Source organism: Hyla sarda, chromosome 1 (assembly GCF_029499605.1).
Source record: "Hyla sarda isolate aHylSar1 chromosome 1, aHylSar1.hap1, whole genome shotgun sequence".
Taxonomy (NCBI): domain Eukaryota; kingdom Metazoa; phylum Chordata; class Amphibia; order Anura; family Hylidae; genus Hyla; species Hyla sarda.
In genome coordinates, this window is record NC_079189.1 from 468701797 (window position 1) to 468723162 (window position 21366).

Consider the following 21366-nt stretch of genomic DNA (forward strand, 5'->3'; position numbering starts at 1 on the left):
CCGGTTGTAAAAGCGCATACGGCGCAAAAATGAGCCGACCGGACCGAACGTTTCACTCCGGCCGGCTCATTGAAATGAATGACATATGGGAGCGCATACGAAGGCATACATTTGAGCATACCATAAGTTCGTCCTTTCAGCTGACCCCCTGGACAAGACTACAGCTGCTTGCACAGCTCCCAGCTCCTTTCATGAATTTTTTGGCTGCTTTCAACTGCAAAATGGAATGGGTATTACAATTCATGTGCTGACACCTTGTAATATACATTCAGATTCTACATAAAAATCCTAAGAGTAAGAACTGTCCACAGAAGTCCACAAAACCACAATATGAATAAGTCTCCCATGAACATGAAAAAAATAAAACTGTAAATAAGTTACTGTGGCTGCTTCTAATACATTCTTGACCATTTTATGATGTTAAGTTCTGTAAGTTGGCCATACATATAAGGCCCATATTACCCTGTGTAAGTGATCAGCGGACAAACTCATAGAATCAGAACCAAACTACAAATTTTACAGGTCATATGCACTGGAAAAAACCTTCAGCAGATTGATTGCATACTGCGTCCTGGTGAAGCACAAGCGAAATGTACGTTGGGGTAGGAGGTGGTAGGCAGGTAATGCATGGCAGGATGTTATTGGTTTGCTCATTTGCACTTTATATTTAACCTGATATAAATTGGTTTACACTTTATTTGTATATGTTGTATATCTGATTGTCCTGTAGCTATCATATATCGAGGTTTTGTACCCTGTATATTGATCTTACTAATTTTTAAGGACAGCTTCCCTGCATTCCATGTACTTATATTTGCCATGCCCCCTCCACTTAACTACAGTTGTTCTTGTGGTGCCTTGTTTTTATATACTTTCCTCTTTGCATTTTTAAATGTCTGTGATTGGCATATATGTTAAATAAAATACAATTTTTTACACTAAAAAAAAAAAAAACCCGTGCAGACATTCCGCACATTTGAATAATAAGGCAGGAACTAGGGCTGCTTGAAAATGTGCTGTCTTGTAGATGTAATGCATTTCCAAGCCAAATCCGCAAAAAAAATAGACATATCTATTCTTTCTGTGGATGCTCGAATCAGGATTTTCACCATGTGAACAGTGCAGAATCCTATTGAAATCAAAATGTCTGTGCGGAATAGTCCTGTGGAACTTTACACCGTGTGAACATACCCTTAGTCTAAATGAATGCCAGAAAGTCTATAGATGCACCAGATATCTCTAACAGCCTGAGCCAATGTGATAAATATGGTGCATTTGAAAAATGTTAAAGTTTGAAGGGACAGTTTTATATATGGCAACTTACTGAGTATTGTGGCCTTCAAAATATTGTGCAATATGGCCACACACTGCAATAAATTACAGTATATAACCAGATGGATGCAGCCAACACTTGGCCAAAGTAAAGGCATATGGATTTATATACGGTAACTAGCAAAATGGGGGTCACAAAATTTATATAGCTGTGTAGTGAACTCTCTAGACGCAGCTGCAGGTGCCCATTAATTTTTAAGTCGTTTGCTATCTGTAAATTTGCTTTATATTGTAAAAATATTTTGCAGGTCTGAATATAATATATAGTCTTTCTAGTTGTTCTTTTACTGATAAATTAGAAGTGGTTAAATGTTGCCTCTGATTAGCATTACTTTACACACAGAGGATTTCTCATCATGTCTGCCTTCAGTCACTGTGAAGAGCAATGGTGAATACTGTAATGAGGGGAAGTGATAGAAGCCCTGGAGGGAAGTCAGGAGAACCATCATTTCTAAGTCCAATTTAGTACATGTTAGGCTATGTGTACTAGTTTAATGGATCATTAGAAGTCCCTATTCCAAATAAGTCAGAAGAAGGTCATCATCACATCATTTGACTTAGAGAGTTGGTGACAGTATTGGTTTGACCTCTCACAACCCTGCCTGAAGGTGCCTTAAAGCCAGAGATCTGTAAGTACTTCCAAATGACCTCTACCCAGCTGCTCAAAAATCCTCCCAATTTTACTTGCCATCCTTACTATATTTTACTAATTCTGCAGTCTGATCATTTATTTCATGTCTTTTAAAAGCAGTGCCACACCTGTCCTCAGGTTGGGTGTGTCTTTACAATTTAGCTTCCTTCACTACAATGAAAATTACACTACAAAGAAAACCCCTTTAGGTTATGTTTTGTGAGCCTTTAGCAGTCTATGCGGTTTCAACTTTCAGTCTATTAAAGGGAATATGTAGTCAGAAAATGACCTGTTGTTTAATACTATTTTTATGTTAAACATACTTTTAAATTATTTTTGGTGATTTTTAATATTTTTTATTTTACTATCTATATTATAAAAAATCCTGTTATCCTGGCATGAAATCATTCTGGCACTCTAGTAGTGTCCTTATCTTTAAAGATAGTATCCCAAAAGCTGTGCCCAGTTTATAGATAGTATACCATTCACAATAACTGATCTTCAGAGCACAGCCTTTCCCTCCCTAACCTATGGAATCACCTCTACACGGGTCACAGAGCATGCCTAGAAACCTCTCCGTATGGACAGGGAATGGGTGAATTCCTACACTCGCGCTTATCCATAACCCATGAAGACAGTCACTTCCTGACTAGGTGTTCGGAGTGTTCAGTAGAGAGGTAAAAGATTCCAACACCTGCGTTAATGTTACTTTATAAAATAAAAAATAATAAAATGCACAAGAAAAGCAGCCCAACGTGTTTGGACATTTAGGTCATAGACAAAGGAAACAAAATATCACTTCTTATCATAGAAATTTGTATTTATTATACAATTAGAGTTGTTGTGTGTACATCACCTTTGTATAAGCAGCAACAGTACTGTAAGGTAGTGGTTCTCTTGTGTTTTTTTTTTTTTAATCTGGGCATGTGTGTAAGGCATCTCACCAATGTCTGATTTCGTAGACAGATCGTGGAGGAGACGTAGAAGACAGAGGAAAGATTCTGGTGTCTCTTATGTACAATTCTCAGCAAGGAGGGCTTATTGTGGGCATTGTACGCTGTGTTCACTTGGCAGCAATGGATGCTAATGGCTACTCTGATCCATTTGTCAAACTGTAAGTAACCACAGAGAAGAACAGATTAAATATGTAATTCTTGTTAACAAGTAATGCAAATCCATATATTTGTGTTTTCTGAATTGAGTAGAAACTGCCATTACATTAGGGGAATTCAAAACACTTAACAACAATATATGATTTTAGATAATGGTGTGTATTTTTTTTTTCTTTTTGGAAAAACAAGCCCATCCATTTCTCATACAGTCAAACAGTGACCGGATATCACCATCTGGGAGAAGATGGTCAACTGTTCAAGCATCCGAAGGGCTTACCTTTGCTTCTCTGCCTTCTGCGGCTTTTCTATTGATACAGCCTGTCTGGAGCAGGCTCAACCAATAGAGTGCAGAACATAATGCAATGCAGTTCAAAAGGGCTGCATGAATCTGTAAAGAGATTTGTATGAGGAAGCATTACATTCTTCAAAGGATATCAAATGTAAAAAAAAAAATGTAAAACATACAAACATACATTAACCCCTTTCATATTAAAAGTTTAAATCACTCCCCTTTTCCCATTTATCATATAAAAAATCTGTAAACATGATAAAAATAAACATATTTGGTGTAACCACATATAGAATTTTCCAAACTATAAAAAAATATAAAATGATTTATCCCATAGGGTTAATGATATTAACAGGAAAAAAAAAAAAAAACATCATGGGGGAGATTTATCAAAACCTGTCCAAAGGAAAATTTGCCCAGTTGCCCATAGCAACCAATCAGCTTGCTTCTTTCATTTTGCAGAGGCCTTGTTAAAAATGAAAGAAGCAATCTGATTGGTTGCCATGGGTAACTGGGCAACTTTTCCTTTCGACAGGTTTTGATAAATCTCCCCCATATCCCAGAAAATATTGAGTTAAAGGCGATCAAAATGTCTGATCAGTACCTCAAAAAACTAATGACCATGGCACATTAAATGAGCTCTTATACATTCCAGTGTACGGAAAAATAAAAAAAGTTGTGGGAGTCATAAAATTATAATTTTAAAGAAAGAAAAAAAAGCTAAAAAGTGTAAAATGTTTAAAAAATAGTAAAACATGATAAAAACTATACTATTGAGTATAGTATCACGATGGACTATAGATTCATAATAACATGTTTGTTGACCACACAGGGAATGGCATAAATAAGAAGTCCACCGCTTGAATTTGCAAAAATAAATAAATAAATAAATAATAAGAACCATTTTCACCCCACAAATATTTTTTCTACCTCATGTTTTTTTCTCTAAATCAACACTGCAGATCACTTGGCTGAATAAAATCGACATACGGGTGAGATTAATCAAAACCTGTGGAGAGGAAAACTTGCCCAGTTTCCTATAACAACCAATCATATCACTTCTTTCATTTTTTGCAGAGGCCTTTTCAAAAATACTATGGGCAACTGGGCAAATTTTCCTCTGCACAGGTTTTGATAAATCTCCCCCACAGTAAATCTTTTTTAGCCGAACAAAATATGTTACTATGTGACAAACACATTCAGAACCCAGACCAAAGATATACCTAAGAAGAATTATCTTTAGTACTTTCTGAGGATCCTAGGATCTTAGTAATGGTTTCTATTTTTTACGCTGCTTCTGTCCTTGTGGCTTTTTTTAACCCATTAAATATTTCATCAGGTTTATTCATGTGACCTTGTCACTGGAGGGTGATGTCAGGAGAAGCAGCCACTCATTGTCACTCATTCCCCGCTTAAAGGGGAAGGCCCCAGGCCATTAAGACAGCTAAAATATTTTTTTTATAGAATTACTGTTTAATTCTCAGGTAAAATGTCAAATAGGATCTGTTCTCACGCCAAGAAAGTCCTAGGTAACCACTGGCTTGATCTTCCACAGGACCCATTTTCCATGCAGACTAAGTACTTTCCCTGTGTATTGTCCCATTTTTTAAGTTATATATTTAAAGATTTCTAACCTGTAGTCACTTGACAGAGTTTATATAGTCATAACATAATTACATACTATGTTAAAAGGCTTGACAAAGATCCATATGAAAGGGTTGCAGTGTTGCCTTTCTTGTGCCAATGCTATTTCAATAAAGTGACAATTTTCCTAACTCATGAAGTTGTTTCTATTTTATACCAATGTCATAGTTGTGTAACTCACATTGCTATGGTAACTGGTTTGTCGAGGTCTGTGTCCTGCAGGGTTTAGCAGGTACATGTGAGCATCAACAGAACAGTAATTTACAAAACAATATCCAGGATACATGGTGAGTAATTTTTAGAGTGCACCTAGGTAGGGTCATAACATGCCCTGGCACCATTACGTCCCCTGCTCTAGATAGCAGCTTTACCTTGTAGTCTACTGTAGGGGGTGTAGAACGAGGACAATTGGTATCCAGCAGAGTTTGTGGTAAGTCCCGTAGTTAACAAAGAGCAGTGTACTGTTGTGTGGTTGTAAGTGTGAAAGAAAGAAAGAAAGAAAGAAAGAAAGAAAGAAAGAAAGAAAGAAAGAAAGAAAGAAAGGGAGGAAGCAGTTGCAAAATTAGAAGAAACTGCAGATGTAGGTGGATAAACCTTTCAACAACTCCAGCTTGGTTATCCTAGTGTTAAAAAACATTAACAGACAGTTGGCCCACGAAAGGGGCTGCCATGGAGTGAGAAACATGTACCAGCAAGGAGCCTGAAGCAGCAGGCAGGGTCATCTTTTGTACCAATGTTACAACTAATTGTGTACAGTTCCTTCACATTACTTTTTAATAGTTAAAAGCTACAAAAAAGCCTGTTGAGCTTCCCCTGCCTTATGAAATCAAATGCTCAGAACTGTCAAGGAGGCTGTGCTGAGCTTCAGCATGCATGCTTCCTCCCTCCTCCATACCTCCCTGTTCTGAGTAACTGACATATAGGGCTGTGTTCTGAAAGTCAAGCCACCTCCTATAGTCTTGCAGTGACGTCACGATCCTCCAGCCCCTGTATCGCCAGTCATCAGGCACAGAGCGTAGCTCGCTCCGTGCACCAATGATAGGGGTGCTGCAGGAGAGATCGTGGGGGGCTCCCAGTGGCGGGACCCCCGCAATCAGACATCTTATTTCATATCCTTTGGATAGGGGATAAGATGTCTAGGGGTGGAGTACCCCTTTAAGTATGTATATGTGCAAGTTTCAAAGTATTATTGTGCATTTAACAAATATGTTTGCACTTTTGTATTGTAGTTGGCTGAAACCTGATGGAGGCAAAAAGGCCAAGCAAAAGACTCAAATAAAAAAAAAGACCCTCAATCCGGAATTCAATGAGGTGAGATACTAATAAAATAATGATTTATATACTATTGAGACAGACAAGAGCCCCAAATTATTTAGCATCTCAGACCAGACACCTAAATCAGTCAAGTATCCAAAATAAATTGAGATCAGCTCTCTAAATAACTTCAGACCCCACACCTCAACAGGCTGCAATCCACATTGAAACCACTGGGTGGCCACACATATATAGCACATAAGACCCTCGCTGCAAAATCGTGTTTTTTTTTTTTTTTGCAATAATGTATTGATTTTTTATGATGAGATGTTGGAATAACTTAACTTACTGGACTCCGTCCATGCCTGTGCTTCAGCTTGGACAAAGCCATGATTTTATAAGCCATGATTTCTATAAAAAGGAAATAACATTTTCTTATGAAGTATATTAGAAAGGTTAATGTACAACATATAAAAAGTTTTTGAATCTGACAGTGCCTATTTAAAGATGAGGGTGGACACATCTGTACCCCTAATGATGGTTAATGATAGCAACATTATCATTTAGTTCTGTGGTTGTATTCATAATAACTTATGTATATAATTAGCATGGAATTCATGCTTATTGGATGAAAATAACAAAAGCTGCAAATTTTTTAAAGAATAACATGCTGGCAAAGTTATAGTTTATAGTCCACTAACTGAGTACCCAGCATTACCTGGACTTTCTACATAAACCGTGAGAAAGAGGAAAAGTAACAATGACACTCTCGTTCATCCCGTCCTCATATACTGACCTCATATCCCAATCTATATTTCATCCTCATATATCGACCTCATATCCTGACCTCGTATCCCATCCTAATATCCCGATCTTATATCCCGATCTTATATCCCATCCCCACACTAGCTATTCTCTGTATCTGCCTGTTAGACAGTCGGCAGGATGTTTAAAAATCCTGGTCAATATTTTCAGCCTCATAGACTTGTGTGGAACGTCAGATACTAACCCCTACCCTTACATAAGAAAGGTTGGTTAGGATTGATTTAAAGGGGTACTCCAGTGGGGAAAAAAATTAATAAATCAACTGGTGTCAGAAAGTTGATTTGTAAATGACTTCTATTAAAAAATCTTAATACTTCCAGTACTTATCAGCTGCTGTATACTATAGAGGAAGTTATTTTCTTTTTGAATCTCTTTTCTGTCTGACCACAGTGCTCTCTGCTGACACCTCTGTCCATGTTAGGAACTGTGATTTGCTCCTGCTCTGGACAGTTCCTGACATGGACAGAGGTGTCAGCAGAGAGCACTGTGGTCAGACAGAAAATAAATTCAGAAAGAAAAGAACTTCCTGTGGAGCATACAACAGCTGATAAGTACTGGAAGGATTACGGTTTTTTTTTTAATATAAGTAATTTACTTATCTGTTTTACTTTCTGCCACCAGTTGATTTAAAAAAATAAATGTTTTCCACCGGAGCATCCCTTTAACTCTGCTATATTTTAAGTTGACATGTAAGTAAAACATGTACCAAGTTTCATCTAAATATCCCCTGACATTTGGAATACGTTGAATTTTATATATACAGAATAAGTGGCTTATCTTGCTATAGAAAATCATGGTTGCTCTCTCCAAAACCGTGCCATGACTGTCTGCAGGTTATGTATTGTATTGTAGCTATATTCCAATGAAGTAAATAAAACTGAACTGCAATACCGCACACAACCAGTGGACAAGCATAGCACTATTTTGCAGAGAGCTGCCAACTTTTTGTTATCCAAGGCTAGACCTTTAAAATAAATCTGTACACTATATTCATCATTAAAAGTAAGTAACTGACAGCTAGATTATTAGCATTTTCTTTTTAGGTTATTAAACTTTTTTATTGTTTTTTTTTTTCTCTATAGGAATTCTTCTTTGATATAAAACACAGTGACCTGGCAAAGAAGCAGCTAGATGTATCAGTCTGGGACTACGATATTGGAAAGTCTAATGATTATATAGGTAAGTTGGTCAAATGTACATTGTACTAGACAGCAGATGAATTAACTGTTTGTGAGGCAGGAGTGAGAGATAGTAAATATGGTTACTTAGCCATCAAAGTTGTCAGGTTCATGCCACCAGAAGTAGGGTTGTTCTCATCATAATGAGTGATAGATGATGAGGGTTGTAATGTTAGGTGGCTGGCGTGTAGCAACCTGTAGTTAGATGACAGTTCCCACTAGCCACTACTTTAATAAATCTGCTATCCATATCAAGGCCCAGGGAAAAGGACATCTTAAAAGCCAGGATTTATAGAGAACAACTCTTTTTTTTTTTACTGGTGATGCAGATTCAATACAGAATGAGCACACATGTAAGGATACAGTACTTAATAAACACTTTAAAAGTTGAGAAGTAAGTGGTAACTTATCACTGTCACAGTCCTGGAGTAATTTAAAGAACTTGAGAATTGGCAGTATGTGACTTTTCGTTCTCCTGATGTAAACTGGAACATGTAAAGCTCAGAGGCATGCAGCAGCTTTGGCCTGACTTCTTCTTTATTGGCCCAGACTAACTCTAACATGTGCTATTAGGATGTTTCCCAGTCCCTGTGGACTAGGATGAAGACAGGACAGCCCTCAGATCATAATTGGGGGGGACATGTGACATTTTATCAGTTCTTATACAGAAAGAATTGAATCTTGGGTAACAAAAGCTAACCACTTACACTACATTTAGACTCTGTACATGCATGCAGACAAGACAGAGAAATATGCTATCATACAAAAACATTTAAAGAAATAGACTTGAGAGAGCAGAGAGCTAAAGCCACCTGAACAGTGTTCAGTGTAGCAAAAGATAACCGCACTGCGGGATACCACAATGAAAGGATAGCAATTACAATTCACTACAAAAGGCATCCAGATGTGCACTGTTCACCATTGATTGTACTTTTATTTAGTCCATTTTATTAAAAAAGGTAATTCTTGTACAGTTAGGTGAAAAACGGTGCCAAACCATGATAAGAATAGTTATACACGGTAACGATGATAGAAACCATTGTCATCCATTGATATCCATATAGCAAGCAAAATGAATAATTGCAAGCAACAGAAAATTATGAAAATAGTAAAATAATTCAAGTTTACTGACTAGTGTCTGGGATTATTAGCAAGTTTTTAGGAACAGAACACTCCCATGTAAATTGATGGACACATTCAATAATTTTGGTCATCAAATATAACTGCTGAATTTACAAGACCAGTACAGGTGTTAAAAATCTGAAAAACCTATGTTTCTCTTTCATTAGTCAATCTTAGGTTTAAGGGGCTGACACACCTCCTGAGGCTAAGATTCACTTCAAACAGAAAGTCAACACTTATTTATGAAAATGCATGCAGCCAAATAGTAAAATCCCTATATCTTCCAGCCATTTTATTTATAGTTATAATTTAAAGATGTCAAGTGAAACAAAGTTTATCCCCCATCCACAGGATAAAGGGGATAGGTGTCTGATCGCGGGGCGTCCGACCACTGGGACCCCCACGGGCTCCCACACGGGGCTCTTGCTCTGCTCCACGAAATGAAGATCAGCTGGTGAAAACACGGCCCATTCTTAGTAGAGGTGAAGACACAGCATTCGTCAGCCTCCACTTCTCCCATAGAGATTAATAGAGGGGGGGAGTTTCGACCAGCTGACGTGCTGGGTACGAAACTCACATTAGCAGAGTAGAGTCGGATAGGGGATAATTTTTTTCCACTGGACATCTTCTTTAAGCAGCTGGGGTAATCAGATCCTCATCAGTGGGTTTGGTTTAGAAAAGGTTTTTTTATGGGACTCACCAGTCATAGTACTTAGGTTCTTTGACAACAGAAACATTGTTCCTTAATGTTATCCATAATAAAGTTTTTAATATTAACAAGTACCCCATGTCACATGAGGGGGGAATTGGGGGCTAGAAGAGTGACAGTTGCTCTGTGTGCCATTTAAACTAAGCGCACACGCATAAACATTCAAATTTCAGTGAATAAATCATCAACATTAAACGGAATGTGACGTTGTGCTTAGAGATCTATTATAAGTATGAGAAGACAGGTTAATTATTGGTTGCCCAGGCATGAATGCAGCATGATTGCATGGTAGATACTGTTCAGTTTTAAAGAAATTCTAATGAAAATGTAATTACCATTTAACAAGTACAAGTGTTATTCAGAATAAATACATACCACCACTTTCAAAGGCCACAAAAGAAATTAATAGAAGAGAGAAAAAAATCATGGAACTTGTTACTTATAATAGTCAAATTGTAAAAACACATTTATTGATGTAGGTTATAACTAAAGGCTAACTTATAAAATATATTGTATTAAAAGTTAAGTGAATCTCTATCTTTTAACACAATGTAATGTTTAAAAAGTACCTCTCACCAAATAAACTGTTCTATACTAACTCAGGCTGTGTTCCCTGACTACTCTTAACACCCCTCCAGCCCTTAAAAAAAATGTCAGACCTTTAAAAAGCTCTCAGGAAGAAACAAAATTGTCCAGCGCTTGACTCAGGAACAATTCTTTTATTAATATGCCAAGGTAGACATACAGGAACACGGTAAAGGTGACATTTTGGCTTATACTAGAAAGCCTTAGTCATACTCCTGTATGTCTACCTTGGCGTATTAACAAAAGATTGTTCCTGAACAATTTCGTTTCTTCCTGAGCTCTTGGACGAGGTTCACGTTAGGCCCGTGTGCTTGTGACGGGGTGAGCTGTTACGCATTTGCTCTTTCTTCTTGCTCACATAGTGAAATTCCCTAGCAGGATAAAGTGGTGTTTTCCTGTAGGCATGACATCACGGAAGCCTGCTGGGGGACTGGTTCCACCCTCACATGGTTGCAGTGCTGTGATGAATAGAAGACCTCAGGCTCTGCGCATGTTTCAGTCTGTGTTGCTATCAGTGAGGCTCTCCTAGAGCTTTCAGTCTGTGCTGCTTTCTGTGAAAATCTGTGGAGCTTTCACTTTCTGTGCAGCTGTCAATCAAGCTCAGTGCACAGAGACACTTCCTGAATTTGGACTCTTGCCAGGCCGGGAGGAGACCAAACTCACTGTATTAATTGTGATAGGGAACAGAACAGAGCCACCTAGTGGCCATTTTTTACATTACATTTTAATCATATTTATGTTGATAATTTTAAAAGCAAGTGAATGGGAAAGTGTCTGCTAATTACACAAGGAACACTATATTAAAAGTGTTATTTGGTGACAGGTACTCTATAAGTCTAATTTCTGTGCTAGGTAACTAATACATTTCTAGCAGCCTGTAGTCACCACTAGGTGACATAGGAGCTTATAGCATACTTATTTGTTTCTACGGTCAATGTAGAATGAGTATGCCATAAGGTCATGTTGTTCACATGGACTAAAGCTGCACTGAAATTCCACCTAAAATTGGTGTGGAATCCTATGTGATGAATTTGGTTCTGATTTTCATGTGATTTTCCAGCGTGGCTTCTATTTAGATTTATTTCAATGGGAGCTCAAAGCCACATGGAAAAAAGCCATATCACTTGTGTGTAGATGTTGTGAGAACCACGTGTTTTTTTTTCCCCACATCTCCTATTAAAATCAGCAGGAGATTATTTCTAGTTTGTCTTAGCCAAATGCACTGGCCATTAGCATCCTCTAGTGTTGGCTGTCAGCAGCCAGAATATTAGAATTTAGCCCTATGTTTATGCAGGGCATTTGGAGCTATCTATCAGGAAATTGGAGATCAGTCTGCAAAAGAATATAAATTAAGGGGTATTCCAGGCCAAAACTTTTTTTTATATATCAACTGGCTCCGGAAAGTTAAACAGATTTGTAAATTACTTCTATTAAAAAATCTTAATCCTTCCAATAGTTAGTAGCTTCTGAAGTTGAGTTGTTGTTTTCTGTCTAACTGCTCTCTGATGACTCACGTCCCGAGAGCTGTGCAGTTCCTATGGGGATATTCTCCCATCATGCACAGCTCCCGGGATGTGACATCATCATTGAGCAGTTAGACAGAAAACTTCAGAAGCTAATAACTATTGGAAGGATTAAGATTTTTTAATAGAAGTAATTTACAAATCTGTTTAACTTTCCACAGCCAGTTGATATATATATATAAAAAAAGGCTTTGCCTGGAATACCCCTTTAAGTAAAATTAACCAGCACCAAATTACTCTCTAGGACTATAAAATACATCCAATATATCCCTATGTAATACTTTGAAGACAAATGTATTGCAAACAACAGGTTGTCATGACATAATAGTGATCTTTTTGATCAATATTTATACAATAAAAAACAAATTAAGTTTTATACAAAGTCTTTTTATTTTAGCTTTTCAAATAAAGTATATCTGTCACCAACGCTGTGTTCGTAGCCGTTTCGGCCAAACTACCGGTAACAGATCAATTCACAGTTGACATCCTCTGTGTGTGTAAGAAATGTCACTCTAAAACAGTTGGGGAAACCCCATTGTTCTTATGTGAACATTACTTCTGAAGAAGAGCTCATTTGCATTATTATACTTTATAAATTCCTTTTTTATTCTTGAATGTCCCCTTTAGGTGGTTGTCAGCTGGGCATCAATGCCAAAGGAGAACGCTTGAAACACTGGTATGAGTGCCTGAAGAACAAAGATAAGAAAATTGAACGCTGGCATGTTCTACAGAATGAAAACCATGTAGCCAGTGATTGAAAGACAGCTGCAGTGTTTCACAAGCATTAATGCTCTGTACCAAGTCACTGTAAACTTTTTATGTCTTGTCTTCCAAAGCATTCACACTTTTAGCTTTTAGCGATAGAATTAATATAGTTGCTATTAATATATTCTTTATCCAATAATAAAAAAAAATGCATTTGTGTATGTCCTTGGGACAAATGCTGATGGAAACGGTACGCGTGTTTGTTGTTAAGCCTTCCCTTTTGCCAACCTCTGTCCATGGTTCTGCCGAGCGCTACATTATCTCTTATATGGCACACCTTTCTGTCCATTGCTGGTGAATTATAAAGAAACATATACTGTATAAAATGGAACTTTATTTTTATTCAAATCTTTATTAAGGCACAATATCTTTGTACAAACAGATCTTACATATTTAACAGTGCACTTTTTGTCTTGTTATAGAAATGGTGATTGCTTGTCTGAAAGGTACAGGTCGGAGCTCCTGTGCCCTGCTGATATTGATATTTCAGAGCACAAAACAGCAATATTAATTCAGATACTAGTTCTGCTTTTCCAGTTAGTAATAAATTGTATTCTCTGACCAAATGTTTGCACAGAATAGTTTGGGGCCAATAACCTTTATCTCTTTTAGATTGTACTCCCACAGCACTTGCTATTATTCCAAAATTACTGGAATTATTCATTTTCCACTAGGATGCATTAGTAGTTAGGTATTCAAGCAAGCTTACAGCAGAATGTCAATTGAGTACAAGAACTTGAACAGCCCAAAAGGGATTACAATTAAAATGTTACCATGTATTTTACTATTAAATAAATATGTACACATACAGTAAATGTTAAAGGGCTAGTAAACCCATGGTAATGCTATAAACAAAAAAAAGTATTTAGTTAATATAAATAAACTAATTTACTAAATCTGAAAACTTTACAGATGGCCCAGTTGCAGTCCCTTTCGCATGGTCCCAAAAGTAGTGCTTCTGTTGTAAACACTGATATTTTGGCAAATGCCTGTCTACCCTTCCTGTGTGTCTGGCTCCTTTAGCTTTGTTCACTGAATAGGACAAGAAAAAGAACAATGCCGGTTTAGCTAATGAACTGAACCAGGCACCCATCCTCCTACATACATGCCACCGACATACAGGAAGGGGAAGAAGGCTCTCTGTCTGTGCCAAAAAGACACTTCCAGGACTAGGGACTGTGAATGGGCACTCTGTATAGTTTTAGAATTATACTATGTCAAAAGTAGATATATGACCTACAATGTGTGCGGGTCTTAAAGTAATAACCCATCCTTTGCTTTTTAGATAACAATTGAACATCCATAATTATAGCTTACACACCTATGTTCATGTGATAATTATGTATTTCAAAACTAGAACTTATATAAAAATTTAAGGTTTTGTTAACTAACATTTTCTCCCATAGCTAGGAGTGGTGTAAAAATAAAAAATAAACTATACTTTCCTCCTCTAGTCCCCTACAGCTGCCCCTTCCTCAGGTCTCCACTTCTTCTTGGCAGCTAATCAGTGCTGCCATGGGCAAGCTCTATCCAGAATTCATCTCCTTCCCCCTCTGGTAGCTGATAATATTAGTCCCTTCTTACTTCTACTGCAGAAGCCATCTTCCCAGCTATACTACCATGCTACTACAGAGGTTTAACTGATAAACAGGGAAGAAAGCTATTGTTATAGGCTGCTCTGCCAACAGAAGGTTACTATACAGAGATATGGCAGTGAGGAGAATGAATGAACATGTGTGTCCACCAGCATTCAGGTCATTAGGTGGACGTGGACATTACTAAACACTTTTAACACCAGATGGTGCCATATTATACAATTAAATATCACAACTCTATACTGGATAGTTTTCTAAGAGCTTGTATATAGCAAAAATTATTACTTTTTACGATCTTAAATGACAGTAATATGGCATTTACTGGTGGAGCAATCTCTTTAACTAAACGGTTTAAGTATATTTATGTAAATGTTTGATGTTGTTTGTAGGGACAGTAATATGGGTACTTACAAACTCAACTTAGTTAATCTTTTACAACCAATCTGTTTGCCAGATCCTGGTCAAATTGTCCCTAACACTATGTAAATGATTTTAAATACACACACAGTAAAAAGTATATCACTACTAAAAAGTGACTTTTCCCCTCTCTACCATCAGTATTGAAGAGATATAAAAAAAAATTTAAAAAAAGGAATTAGTAAATAAAACTTTTCATAATAATTCAAATGTTTTGAAGGATATGAATACATTCATTTTCATTCCCATTATTCAAACCTATTTGTCTTCATATGTTTTTATTCATTCACAAATTTAGCTTTTGTGCGAATAATCACAACAAAAGTGCACTTTTTGCAAAATATTGAATTTGAGTTAATTCTCCTTGAAGATCACTAATACATATAACTAAGCATACACAGGTACAGTTCACATAGTTTGTCATGGTGCAAAAGAGTATATTAAAATGACATTCACCTAGTAAATACATTGTAAATGGTGGTGGTAGCACATGGTATAAAATATTTCTTGTAATATATCTTCAAACAGACTTAACCTAAAGTGGAATATATGGGAAATAATTTGATAACAGTAATATAACAATAGATCCTAGTAGTATATGTGGTAGTACTGTCTTGGTGAAGTTTAAAAATAGGTATCAGTCTCACACTGCATTTTCATTAGTCTGATGTTCTGTTATACAGTGAAATCTCTCCAAAAGACCACCTATTTGCTTTAACAGATTTTCAGTTCTTTTTTTTTTGTATCCTATGTACTGTATATTGGCCCTCCTCCTTGAAAGGACCAGCCTTCCTGAAGACCATTTTTTACTACAATTTGGGGAGTTCTTTTACCAGAGCCAAGGGCTCATTTACGTAGTTTTGGGGATATGGCAGCCGAATCCGATGGAAGAATTAAAAAACCGCCCGCTGCCGTATCCCTGCAGTACCCAGTCTGCACCCCATATATTTGAATAAGCCAGACGGAGCCGACTCATTTTTGTCCCATATCCCATTTTGTTGCCAGACAGAAAACCATGGTTTGCCACAGTTTTTAGTCCTGCAATAAAACTCATACAGTTAAAAAATGAGCCGACCAGAGTCACTATCCGGCTGCCAGATCCCCAAAACATGGCTGAATGCCCACTAAGATCAAAGTGACAACATAAATATCTCCTTAAGTTACTAATAAGAAGAATGATTCTTGAGTAAAGAAATACTAGATTATAAGTGGATTTATTGAGGATCTCATATTTGTGACTATGATATTGTCATGGCCACTTTCTGTTCCAGCTTTTCTTTACTCCAACTGAATGTATTGCATTTTTGGAAAAGGAGAAGTCAGTTAGTCCTTGTCTGACAACAGGTTACGAGACTGGTATTACATGTAGTCACCTTGGCCTTAATCACTTTTAAGAACTCAAAGAACAACTACAGACATGTACTTTTTAGTAAAATTTCATGTTCTGAACACCGTTCCTCTCACATGCATGGTGGAATGGACGTGTTCTCAACACCCTAATAAATTGCTGGATTTATTATTATTATCCCTACCTAAAGTATCTGCAGCATTAATGTTGTGATAAGGGAATAACCTGGAAATAATAGTCCATCTAGATGAAGATAGATTAAGTGCTATTAAGCAGATATATATGTATAAATTGCCTCTGATTTTCAACTCTACATGAAGAACTTACATCTTGAATTTTCTAGAACTTTTTCTACACAGAATCCAGCGTATTGTTCTCTGCTTTTCATATTAGGCCTGAAACCGTCTGCTTGGTAGTTGTTACAGAAGCTTTATTCTCAGTAGAACTTCAGTGATTAAGCATTGGTGCCATTTGCATGGTTTTAATGCTTACCGTGCTGTATCACTGTATATGTAAATATTATAGTATTTTTCCATATTATATCATGTTCCTTTATGTAAAGTTTACCAGTATACTTGATGAATATCTAATCTCCTAATCTGTAAAGTGTCACCTTTATATTGTTCTGGGATTTAATAGTATTAAAAAGCTCACGTTGGTCTGTTTTATCTCTGGGACTTTTATATCTTTTTATTCCCTTTTTTAAAACAAACACAATGAAATGAGAAAGAAGAATGTCATCCAGGTGTACGTTATGTGTTTCCCATGCCAAAGCTTTACTGAATTCATTGGGCCTTATTTCTCATACCATCTGACCTTGTTGCCCATACTAGCCAATCACAGAGCTCAATTTTTCGACAGCAGTTTTTAAAAAAAATGTAATTGTGCTCAGATTGGAAGATTTTTGTTGCAATGGAAATTCTTTATACGAGGCCCAAAGATTTTCAAGAGTTATGTCCGGGACTTATGTAACTACCTTTCTCATAAAGTACTTAATCTGCCCAGTTATCGTAGCCCTCCCTAAATCAATGTAAACCAATTGCTTTAGCTGGTAGTCTAGATTTATAAAGCATTCCATAAAACCTGTACTGAATTTTATTTGGTGTTGATGGTATTGCTGGTGCAATAATGGAGTACAATCTATGTTATTGTAAACAATGTAATCCGTGGTTCAGTTTGTGTGAACACAATAGCAGAACAATATGTGCAGTAATATTGAGTGTACATAGCCAAATACCAGTAATGTCACATTATATACTAAAGCTATCTGGGGCCCCATTTATCCTATCGCCTACCTTGCTGCCTATCGCAACCAATTGCAATACAGCATTCATTTCTCTAGAGTATTCTTGTAAATGAAAGCTGAGCTCTGATTGGTTGCTGTGGGTGGCAAGGCTTTTTTGTTTCCACAAATGAGGTCTAATGTACACATTTTTGCAGCCATGCTTATTGCAATCAAGAGATCTCTTTTAGTTTTTTGGGGCACACAACAAAAGTACCAAAATTCTATTGGCTGCTATATAACATTGCCTTATCATTCACTTGTATTAAAATATTCACAATTATAATATAACTACATTGTGCTTCTTAGAATTGTAAAGAGGTTGCACAGAATTAGAAGGCATTGGTGCTATCTTTGAGATTTAGTGCCACATGCTGCCAGGTGTTTCGTTCTTTATTGCACTAGGATGCTTTAACATGCCATTTAAAAGGGAACCGGTCATCACTTTCATGCTGCTCAAACCACAAGTCATAAGGTCCATCCCCGATGGCTTCTGCCCCACACCACCAGCCTGGATTGATAGATATCTACCTGTTTGTTTATAAAAAGAGCTTTATCAGGCTAAGGCAGCAGGTGGCTGGGATGGGTTGTTGTGGAAGCTGTCAGGGACCATCCCAATGACTTGGTCATCATGATGTGACGACAGGTTCCCGTAATGCAGTTTTAAAGCCAAAGCAGGGAGTGGATAATATAGGGAATTCACTGACAAATGTTCTACTTCTCACTTTTAAATCCACTTCAAAAACTTCATAAAAAACTGCATATAAATGTCATGTATGAAAGTACCCTTTGGATATATTCATATGTGACAGATTTGTCACAGAGACAATGGGGGAGATTTATTATAACCTATCCGGAGGAAAAGTTGCTGAGTTGCCCATCGCAACCAATCAGATCGATGCCTTCATTTTTTAATAGGCCTCTATTAAAGAAGAGATCTGATTGGTTGCTATGGGCAACTCAGCAACTTTTCCTCCGGATAGGTTTTGATAAATCTCCCCCAACATGTTCCTACTTGTTTTTTTTTTTTTAGTAGTTTCTTGAGCCTCATTTTAATCCTCATTTTGGTTCCAAAAACAGCATAAAAGGAGTGGGGATAAGGGTATAGGGCAGATCTGCAATACTATACTCAACCTGTTTGTCAAGTGTGGCACTGTTTTTAGAAGAAAGCAGCAATGTTTTTCTGAACCTTTACAATCCTTTTTATGTAGTTTCATGGTGGCAAAAGATGTGACATTACCAGTTTTTTATTAATACATTGTGACTGTGAGAGAGTTGACCTTATGTGTGAAGAATACTTCTACTGTAACCAGACATAACTCCTATTACTGATAGCATTACCTGCTTTGGAATGAATACACAGTACTGGCACTGAAAATACATTTTCTTGTCACATTTCGCTTTCCAGACAATCAGCATTGCAAATGCAGTCATTAACTAGTTAATATTTGTCTTTTCTGATTAAGATTAGGATCATTTCTCCGTATTCACTTGCATATTTCTTCACTGGATTGGATGCGCCATTTTCAGACACATCAGCTGAGCAGAAGTTATTTGTTTTTTCTGTAAATAACGCATGCACATATGGACTGAAATGGCGCAGAGACTTATATGCCGATGTTTGCATTTCAAAGAGCATGATATGAATTTACCAGACAAAGTAACAGACCTAAACTTATGTTACCAAGAATTTAGAAATAAACTGTCTTCCTTTGCATGCAGATAGAACATACTGATTTCCTTATGTGATGTGTCCAATAAAGAAAAACTCAAGAAAATGTGTTGTAGTTTTCATTTATAGTGTATTGTAATAGTGTTTCCTGGCCAGCAGCTCAGGAATCACTTGTCCCTGGTTTCTGATAAGCATTGTGTAAAAGTTACACTTTGAATGATACAATATTACTGAATTTTGCTAAAAATATTGCAGACTCAGGCTGGCTCAGCAGGGTACATGCCTGTGGTAGAGCCTATCACGGTCTCTGTAGCTTCTAATACATGGCATGAGGGCTTTACAGGGTAGTCCCACATTCTATAGGCTGGCACAAAGAGGGCTGCACAGAGGTGACAGAAGGTGATAGTTCCTCTGGGGCACATCCAAAAAGTGTCTGGTTGAATGGAATTTGGGGGGCTCCCTGTATTACTGGTGCAGACAATGAGCCAGACCCAGAGGTAGAGTAACGATAACACAATCTCTTTACTTGACCACTTGGCAAATAATGCTTCCAATAAATAAAGGCACAGTCTCATATAAATACAACAGTCGAACAAATGGCTGGATCAAGGAGATTTCCCTTGAAGAATTTAAAGGGGTTATCCACCATAAGGTGATTTTAGTACATACTTTAGTACATAATGGACATGCTTAGGAAGGATCTGCGCTTGTCTTGGGGATAAATGGCTATGTTGTGAGATTACCATAACACTGTGGCAAGCTTTTTGTGAACTGGTATTTCCTGTTTGACTTTTCTTTTTTTGACTACAAATCCCACAATTCCATCTTCCTCCCTCCCACACATCAGCCACCTCACCCATTGAAACATAAATGATATATACGATATATATATATATATATATATATATATATATATATCGTATCATACATTGCATAACTTTAATACCACACCAAATAGTGTTTCATCAGACATAACATTAATACAGCCTTCTAATATAGAGATCAATGACCCATAACATTAAAGGGGTATTCCAGGAAAAAACTTTTTTTTATATATCAACTGGTTCCAGAAAGTTAAACAGATTTGTAAATTACTTCTATTAAAAAATCTTAACCCTTTCAGTACTTATGAGCTTCTGAAGTTAAGGTTGTTCTTTTCTGTCTAAGTAATCTCTGATGACACGTGTCTCGGGAAACGCCCAGTTTAGAAGCAAATTCCCATAGCAAACCTCTTCTAAACTGGGCGGTTCCCAAGACACGTGTCATCAGAGATTACTTAGACAGAAAAGAACAACCTAAACTTCAGAAGCTCATAAGTACTGAAAGGATTAATATTTTTTAATAGAAGCAATTTACAAATCTGTTTAACTTTCTGGAGCCAGTTGAGATATATATAAAGAAACGTTTTTTCCTGGATAACCCCTTTAATACCACCCTATAATATTGTATCCCATGAGCTATAATATTAATACCATGGCCTAATATGTCCCATCAGCCATAATATTAATACAGCCTTCTAATATAGCATTCCACGACCCATAAAATTAATAACATGGCCTGAAATTGTGACCAATGAGCTATAATATGAATACCAAGGGTTGATATTATGTCCCATCAACCATAGTATTAATACCAATGCCTAATATTGTGTCTCTAGGTTGAAGTCTTTTTTCAACATTACAAACTGTTACCATGTGTCTTTTATATAATTTTTGATACATATATCAAACACAGTTCATAGAATAAGATGTTTTCTTTTGTACATTTGTGAAGTTAAATACCATTTACAGGAACAAAGTAATACTTCCTCTTAATATTGTGCCCCATTAGCCATAACATGAATAACACCGCCTAATGTGTTTCAGCAGCCATAATATTAATACCACCTTCTACTATAGCTTTCCATGACCCATACTGCCTAATATTGTGTCCCAGCAGCTAAAATATTAATATCACGACCTGATATTATGTCCCATCAACCATAATATTAACCCCTTAAGGACCGGGGTTTTTTCCGTTTTTGCATTTTCGTTTTTTGCTCCTTGCCTTTAAAAAATCATTACTCTTTCAATTTTGCACCTAA

At 36.9% G+C, this 21366-nt stretch overlaps 1 protein-coding gene across 3 annotated transcripts in view; it reads left to right on the plus strand.

Moving 5' to 3' along the window:
- The window catches only part of RPH3A (rabphilin 3A), a 289809-nt gene extending 270426 nt beyond the window's left edge, over positions 1-19383 (plus strand). For all 3 annotated transcript variants that reach the window (XM_056536654.1, XM_056536658.1, XM_056536662.1), the window contains 4 exons: positions 2926-3077; positions 6238-6319; positions 8170-8266; positions 12832-19383. In XM_056536654.1, the coding sequence (XP_056392629.1) occupies positions 2926-3077; positions 6238-6319; positions 8170-8266; positions 12832-12962 (462 nt within the window). In that variant the 3' untranslated portion in view covers positions 12963-19383. The remainder of the gene's footprint in view (positions 1-2925; positions 3078-6237; positions 6320-8169; positions 8267-12831) is intronic.
- The last annotated feature ends 1983 nt before the right edge of the window (positions 19384-21366 follow it).